An 8,772-nucleotide genomic window follows, 5' to 3' on the forward strand; every position below is an offset into this window, starting at 1 on the left:
ACTTTGGTGGAGGAGGGGTAATGATAATGGGCTTGTTTTGCTGGGGTTGGCTTCGGCTCCTTAGTTCTAGTGAAAGGAAATCTTAACCCTTCAGCTCACCAAGACATTTTGGACAATTCTCTACTTGGGTCATTCTATAATTTTGGGACATTTTACATCCCTGGGATATATCCTGCATGAATTTTTAGTAAAACTTAAGGGAAATCTTAATGCTTCAGCTCACCAAGACATTTTGGACAATTCTCTACTTAACGTTGTGGGAACAGTTTGGGGAAGGCCCTTCTCTCTTTCAGCATGACTGTACCCCACTTCACAAATCAAGCTCCATAAAGGCATGGTTAGGTTGGTTGGCTTTAAAACAAAATTGGCAAGCTGCCATGGTAACTAATCAAAGTACACCATTCCCTGTTCCCTTTGTATAGCAATACAATACTTAGGACATGTACTGTGTCTGATAACTGTTCAGGACATAATCTCAGCATGCTTATTATAAAATATGTCAAGAAGCATTTTCTCTTACAACTACCTTAGCTGAAGCAGAGCAGAAAACTTGTTAGGATTCTAATTGAGTCTAAGCTAATCATTATCTAGCATTTAGCTCTAAAGGCAAACATCCTAATCCTTGCTCTGAGAAAGACAAGGATTGTCCAAACCATAACTTCATGTCAGTCATTCAGCAGTGTGCTTGGTTTGCCATAGCCAAAGAGCTTGAAGTCCATCTCATACAGCTTGTAGAGTTTCCTCCTGGCCTCAAGAGGCACTACTCTGAACCAGTCCGACACCCAACTGGCATTTGTCATGTTGTCGTAGGACGGAGGGAACTTGATGACATCCTGCAGCTTCAAGATCCTGAGCAGATGTTCTGCGTCCTCTTGAAGACTTTCTTGATGACCCACAAAATCATACCTGACAAGAGAGATTAAAACGTCAGTGAGAAAAACAATGGAGACAATGGGACAAAGTCACATGTCAAAGAACTGGCATTGTCCTGTAAATTAATTTAAGGTGCCATGTGTGGAACTTTTACACAAAAACAAAAAATTGTCAACTTAATTACAATATGTCTAATTTCCGTGGAAAATGAGATCATTGTTAAGAAAAGTGATATTATTGAGGTTGTTACTGGAAGAGCAGGGACCTTCGTCCTGTTTTGTGCCAAAAAGCAATCCAGGAGACTTTTCATGAAATCCAATCTGAGGAGTCACAATGTAAAATGCAGCTTAGAGGCCAGCAGAGGCTGACAGTCTTCCTGTCAATGGCCTTATTGGCTTACTTTATTATATTATTATTGGTTTTAAATGCAACAATGTATCAAAGGAATGTGAATCAAGTCGGTGAGCCTTACTCTATCAGGCAGGGGTGGCACAGCCGATGCATTTGCCTCCAGTGTTCGTCAAAGGGTCTATGCTTCTCTGTCCGCGGGTCCAGCAGGTACTGAATGAAGTTGTAGAAGGATGGGCGAATGTCTAACGCAAAGGCCTTGTCTGCTGACTTTGGTGGATTGGACTGGTTGCTATACTTACGCAGCATGTCACAGGCATACTTATGGTAGTGGTACTTATTGTTCTTCTGGAACTTGTCCCGGTAGGCAGAGATGAGACGAACAAACGGGTCCCGAACAAACAAGAACTTGGTGTAGTGTTCCAGCCTTGCCTGATGCCAAAAAACAAATCCAACATAATGGTTTATTACATGTATGTATGTAGTTTTCGTCTCTGCGTTTGGGTCCAACCAACCACCACCCCTCATTACATAGACATGGCAACTGTAGGCTTATTCCTGTGACCCACACAAAGAGGTGAGTAAAATCTCTATACCTTAATAAAATGCAATATGAACTGACCTTCATTTCTGGTAAAGGGAAGCTGTTGAGGAATTTAAATGTGTTTGGGTGTTGGACTACATCTCCAGATATGTTCATGGGGTCTTGATATGGCTCAGTCTGCTTCAGGACAAACAAAACCCTCTTCCAGTTGGTACATGCCACCTGTACATGACCAAAAAGAAAGGAACAAAAATTTGATTAGCATTTTTCAAACCAGAATGTCCAAGGCTTCAGCGGACAGATCAGCTGGTGGAACTCAAAATCAAGACATTATGTCAACAGACATATACTGTACCTCTGTTGTATGTAACCACACCTACATTACCTTGGGAATGTAACAGTAGATGATCCCATGTTTGTCATCCACTATCAGGTTCTTTAGCTTGTTTTTAGGCATGTTTGCTAAAATTTGTTCCTTGTCAAGAGATGTCACTCTGTCACCACACATCTCTCTTAGCAACTGCTTTCTCTGTTCCTGCTGCTGTTGCAGAACAGCTAACCCTGAAAACAACAACAACAACAACTACAATGACAGCAGTAATTACAAAAAAAAACTCAGCAGCTAACTGTACTGTCAAACACGTCAGAAATTACAAATTAATTTTTGTATCAGTTAAATATAAGACAGTATAATAACTCACCAGCCATTTGTGGCTCTTTGCCAGAAACTGTTCAGCTTTTAATAGACATCACTTTCAAAAAGAGTACATTTTAAAATATAAAGATCCTGAAAATTTCAACTGTATTTTTTACAGTGCTGAGATGTCAGTCATGTAATCTAATTGAACAAGTGGTCTAACATTTTTTATAGTTTTGTGTTTCTTGTCTTCACCATGCTTGTCAGCGATGGCAAACTCAAACTCAAACACAAGGTGGCCTACAGCCTGTACACATTGTACCTCTCTTCCCTTGTAACATGTCCCAATGGTAAATGGACAGCACGATGAGAGCCATGAATCCCAAGATCTGAAGGATCAGGTGGCCTTTGGATGATTTCATGGCAGCTGACATCTGTTAAATGTGTCAACCTTTACTAATGAATCAGGAACTGAGAAAGTAAGCTGCATGCACAAAATATTAGGTGGATTTTCTCTTCTTGAAAAACACCAATAACATTAATCAGGTGAAAGTGATTACCCCTTATTACATCTATGCCAGTCATGGGATAAGGATATGTTGATTTTGCAAAGCATAAAAACAGAAAATGTTCATCATATTTTGTACATTCGAGGTAATACCCAGCACTCACAAAATTCAACTTTACATCATTAGCCATCATTACAACACAGTAAGAAAACTAACAATAATAGCAAAACAATTATGCATAACTAGAATAACTAGTGCTTTTTAGCACTGCGTTCTAAACATTACACTTCAATGTTCATCAGCTATCACTCACCTTTCTGCAAAGTTGTCCTGAAACGTGTCAGAAACAAAGTGCTCTCTTTAAGACTCCTTAAGGAATTTCCTTACCAGATATGTTAAGCAATGTTCCACATTCCTGGTGACAAAATCCTGCCACACCCCCCCATGATGAGGTAATGTTTTAATATTATGATTTTGCCACTATGTAAAATCATAAAATGGTGGGTTATAGGGTACTGAAGAAATTCATTTACAAGTGTTTTTGTAGTTCAGTCAAAAGGTGGTTGAATGACTTTGTGCTTCTTGTCAAATCTTGCTGTCAGCTCATGTAGAGACTTCTTACTCTAGGTACTGTTTAAACATGGTGAAATTACACCACAAATAAATTACAAATAAAATTCTGCTTTGATATTTTTTTTTATTCTCACTCTGCCATGACTATTATTCATCCCAAAAACATACAACTACCTCTTCATTTGATCTCAAATTGGTAAAATTTTTGGTCATTATTTGATGCCATTTCACTGATACATCAATGTTAACACATTAACTCGTTCTTTAGGAGAAACATTCTTTAAAGGAAAGAAAAAAGAAGAATGACAAATTGAGGGGATTATCTCAAGTGTTGTCATTGCTTTGGTTGTCCACAACGACCTTATGTTCGACACCAAGGCCAAGTGAAACACCAAGGCTGCCCTTCCACTCAAGCTGTCTGGAAAAGTGGATCCCCACTATGGCATAGTTCTTACCCTAACCTCTGAGATACAGCAAGCTAGCTGGACAGGTGTGTCTAGATTCAAACAATGTAAATCATTCATTGTAATAAGGAGAAGTTGTAAAAGCATCTGCAACAACAGCAAAGACAGCAAAGAGTCATCTTACAATAGCTTTCCACTTTGGATTTCCTCATACCAAAGAATGACACTGGTGGTGTAGAGACTGCAAGAGGCTCTCTCAGTACATCAGGACTGGCTTCTCCATTGATCTTGTTCCTATTTGTCGTTGTTAAAAACCTTTTTTAAACAGTGTATGTTTCATTTTGACATGTTACTTTCATTGAACTGCATTTCAAACTCATGTAAAACATACTGTCAGTGCATGCATGAACTCCCAACCAATGTGAAATTAGATATATGTGCACACTTGACAACTGGGATGAGGAGTCAAGACAAAAATCAGGCAACTGAGACTTACTGTGCCCTTAATGAAACCTGAGATTCTTAATGTTGCTCCAACACCAGACGATTCCTCTCTGACAAGGAAAGCTGCATCTGCAAGGACCTCATGGCCTAGTTTCCCAAAACGTTTCCCAAAAAGCGAGAAGCTAAAATCAGTAGGTTGTCAGAGGCACAAGATCTTTGTACAGTCTAGAATACAACAACAGTATTGAAATGGATGTTGAAAGCACTTGGTTATGTCTGCTCTCTCTGCATCCTGATGGGGCCACATTATCAAAGGGTTCAATATTGAGGACAACACGGGTGTCCACTCTCGTAGATTTTTCATTCAGTTTAAACTGGAAGCTCAGATCTGTGTTGATGAGTCCAAGTCTAACTTTCATTACAACCAAAAGGAGCTGGTTCTCCCAGCTTAACCCTTGAGCCTTATGCACGGCTCTGCCTCTTTTTACAAGATTCAACAGCCACACGAAAACTTGAAACGACTGTAGACCAGTGGAAAAAAAACCAACATGTCCTTTACAGGATCCAAGCCGAAGTTGGGCTGCTTGAGCCTTCAGTTTTGTTATTCTCTTTTCACAGCTTCATGCTCGTCATGGAGCTGCTGGTACTGTATGTTGAATTTGTCCATCTCGCCTTCATCTGCATCACAAATATGACGACAATTAACTCTTCATGTGTAACACATGATAAGAACCTGCCAACTCCAAACACACACACACATACACACACACACACACACACACACACACACACACACGTAAAAGATCTGTCTGTTTCTCTATCACTCTACTCAGCAGCTGACCAACACAAACATACACACTAAATAGTTGGCTGGCACCAAGGGCCTTAGCTTCACCCTGCCTTCTCTTTCTTTCATATCTGGCACAAAAGGTAGAGTCCAGTCAAACTGACCCTCCTGTTACCTTCAAATTAACATTTTTTTAAAAAATAAATTCGCATCAATTTGAGTCCAGCGATTAAAACTTCAAGAAAATGATGATAATAAAAAATGTTACCCAACTTTATGTGCCAGGTGCTTTATGTGTCTTTTTGACCTGAACAGCTTCTAAATAAAACATAACCTCCCTCATTCGCCGCCCACCCGTATACATGTAAGTTTTGATGGGAATCATGTTTTTCCCTCCCAAACTGTGTATGAACTGGACTGTCCTCACACGACTACATGAGTGGTTACGTTACTACAGTGTGGTTATGTTCTAAAGCAGAGGAAAGTTTTTTGAATATTATAAATGGCATGTTGTAGTTCTTCAGTGTCCAAAACAACTAAAACAAGTGTGTGTAAAATGTCGATATTTATTTTATATTTTATACAGCTAAAAAATCCTGGGGTCAAATTGATTGGATGTCATACTGTGTTTTCTGCAAAGCAATTATATCTTAACCATGTAGGGAGCATTCCTAGTATTCATGTATCATATCAAACACACCCATCAAGTCAGGGTGTGTCTTCATCCCACACAATTTTGTCAGTAAATATTTTTCAAGGTTTTTTAGCAACCAACTTTTTAAAAATGATACAAGCGGGGGTACCCCAGTAGCACACCGGATAAGAGCACGTACCATGTGTTTAGGCTGAGTCCTGATCGCAGAGTGCTGGGCTCAAATCCAATCTCAGGCCCCTTGCTGCATGTTATTCCCTCTCTCTGCCCTGCCTTTCCTGTCTCTCTCTGCTGTGACTGTCACATAAAGCAGAAATGCCAAATAAGTAATCTCTTAAAAAAAAAAAAAAAAAAAAAAAAAAAAACATCACAATCCAACTTACATTCATGTAGAGGTACATCGTACTTTATTTTAGTTTTAGTAATCTATATCCATAAATGGCAAAATTCTATTCCTCCTTTCCTGCATAAACACCAATACGGTCCATATAAAAAATGATAAAATGCTGGAACAGGACATACTTTTTTTCTTAGGTGCAAGCTGTGGTTTATTTTCCAAGTGAGTGCCTTTAAATGGCATATGGCCTTTGTATCCACATTAACAGAAACAAACTGACAATGAATTTATATGGTCTTCATACCAAGACATTAGGTCTGCAAACGTGTGATTTAGATCAGCACTTACAGTATGTACTGAGATGTGCAAATGTGTGAACAGGAGGTGACATCACCTGCTGCTCTAACACTTCTCACCACTAGAGGTCAGGCTTCACAGAGATTTGGGTTTGGGCTCTAGTTAAGATCCTGTGACAGTGATCAAAGGCTCGAAATAATCCTGACCCCAGTCACTCAGATATGGTCTCCCCATTCCCAGAGTTTCCTTTATTTTCCACTTACTTCTGTCCATCTTCCCAGAATAGACCTTCCTAAGTGGTGTCATTTCACCTTATTAAAGCCCTATCACTCTGTTCATTCTGTCTTTGAGGTGAAAAGTGGCTCCTTTTCCACAGGCAGTTGTCTGCCAGGTCAGTGGCCACAATTTCCCATAATTATTCAAATCAGTTACATTTATGTAGATGATTGTCTACTGACACAATCTCTGCTCCATAACTGAAGGCTGCCTCTTACATAACACTGGTGATGTAGATTTTGGGATATATAATACTGAAACAATGCTGATACATAAGATGTATATTTGACATTGGGAAGTATGATTTCTGCCATTATTGCCTTTTTCTACATGTTTTTTCTATTATTTGACGTTTGGATGTTATCTTAGATGGATGATCACACCTGTCATCACGGAGCCTGTTAGGGTGATGCTGAGGCGGATCTACGGGTGGGCCTGGATGGGCGTAGGCCCACCCAGATTGACAGCTTGCCCACCCTATCAGATTCAACACCAAAAAATAACAAATAAATGTTTTAATGTCCTTTTTCCAACGTGTATTTTATGCTCGTTTACAACCTCTCGGCTCGTTTACCGAGGTTTTTTTTCTTTCATCATATCATTTTATACATGTCTATCTAAAAAAATAAACAAAATGAAATAACAGGCCAATCCAGAATTTTTTAGGCCCACCCATTAGCCATGTTCTGTATCCGCCACTGCGGTGATGATGTGCAAATATGGCTGGTTTCCATTGTTTCAATTGAAAAGTCCCATTTGAAATGATTTCCAAGGCTCCTTCAAACGCGGTGCAGAAATGTGGCTCTCTTTTGGCTGAACTTGGAGGACACAACTAGTGTATCCTTCGTGGCCGAGGCTATCCCAGAATTAACATGGCAGAGAGCTTTACTGCCCCAAGCCTATCTGCTTATCTTGAACCCAGAGGACACTGTCACTGTGGGCCTCCCAACCCAATTACACAACTCCAACTTACCTTAGAGTTGGACATTTTTCGGGTTCAGAACTGGACGAGCCCCTGCTTGATCTGCCCAGCTCCTTCAAGAATAGAAGAGAACAGAATTTATTGCCATTTGCACAGGTACATCACAGTACAGGTAGGAATTCTTGTGTGTTTCCCTGAGTCAAGAGAACCTAAATACACTAAAACAAACAAACAAACAAACAAAAAAGAAAGTAAACAGTCATAAGGAATAACTTAAATTTTAAAAATGAAAAATACACATTATAAATGCTGGAAGGCAACTCTGTAAGGTAAACAGTTCAATGTTGCCCATATTGCACATCATTAATGTGTACATGTAAGAATACTGCACATTGTCATCATAAGTTATCTGTAGTGTGGAGTGAGTTGTGGCATGAAGTAGTTCCTTCCTTCCTTAATGTCCTGTGCCACCAGTCTGACAGCAGCTGGGAAGCAGCTCTTGTGGAGGCGGTCCTGTGGCCACTGACCCTCACTGGCCTGCGCTGTCTGAGCTTGTCTCAGGGTGGGATTGCCGTGCCACACTGTGATGGCGCTGGTGGGGACGCTTTCAACAAGTCCTCTGTAGGCTTGGATGAGGAGCTGGTGCCTAAGTCCAGCCATGCTGTAGAAGCAGTTTTAGTCAATTCACTAGTCAATTAAATATTATTTGATGTAATTAAAAGTAGGTCAAAGTAAAAAAGCCACATTTTCACATCGTGTTACAAGGCCTGACCCCACAAAAGAAGAAACACAAACGGTTCATGTCCATCGGAGACACACTGACGCCTTCATACTCACTCCCTCACTCAGTTACCTCTGTTTTTCTTCAATTAAAAATACAAACAAATGCATCTCTAAAATAATTCACTGCCTATTGTTCTATGTCTGTGTCACTATATTAAATGGAATGAATGAATTGCATTGATTCAAAGTGTTGGGAGTAAAGCTTTACATAGGAATGTTTTACTACTACGACGTTTCAAAATAAAGCAACAGAAGAGATCATGTTTCATATGATGTTTTAATTTTAATTTTCAGTTATTACCTTACAGCTCTAATAACAGTGTTACTTCACTAAATGCATGTTTTATTGTATCTTACACTGTCTTTCTGTTAGTTAGTTAGTTAGT

At 39.6% G+C, this 8,772-nt stretch overlaps 1 protein-coding gene across 1 annotated transcript; it reads right to left on the reverse strand.

Moving 5' to 3' along the window:
* Positions 1-665: 665 nt before the first annotated feature.
* On the reverse strand, positions 666-2,746 carry LOC115375468 (carbohydrate sulfotransferase 12-like). Its single transcript, XM_030074871.1, has 5 exons — positions 2,725-2,746; positions 2,151-2,326; positions 1,844-1,987; positions 1,346-1,653; positions 666-906 (listed from the first exon to the last, which is right to left on the reverse strand). Exons 1-5 carry the CDS (start codon positions 2,741-2,743, stop codon positions 666-668), a joined length of 888 nt encoding a protein of 295 aa, XP_029930731.1. The 5' UTR covers positions 2,744-2,746.
* Positions 2,747-8,772: the final 6,026 nt, after the last annotated feature.

The sequence above is a fragment of the Myripristis murdjan genome, chromosome 17 (genome assembly GCF_902150065.1).
Source record: "Myripristis murdjan chromosome 17, fMyrMur1.1, whole genome shotgun sequence".
Classification (NCBI taxonomy): domain Eukaryota; kingdom Metazoa; phylum Chordata; class Actinopteri; order Holocentriformes; family Holocentridae; genus Myripristis; species Myripristis murdjan.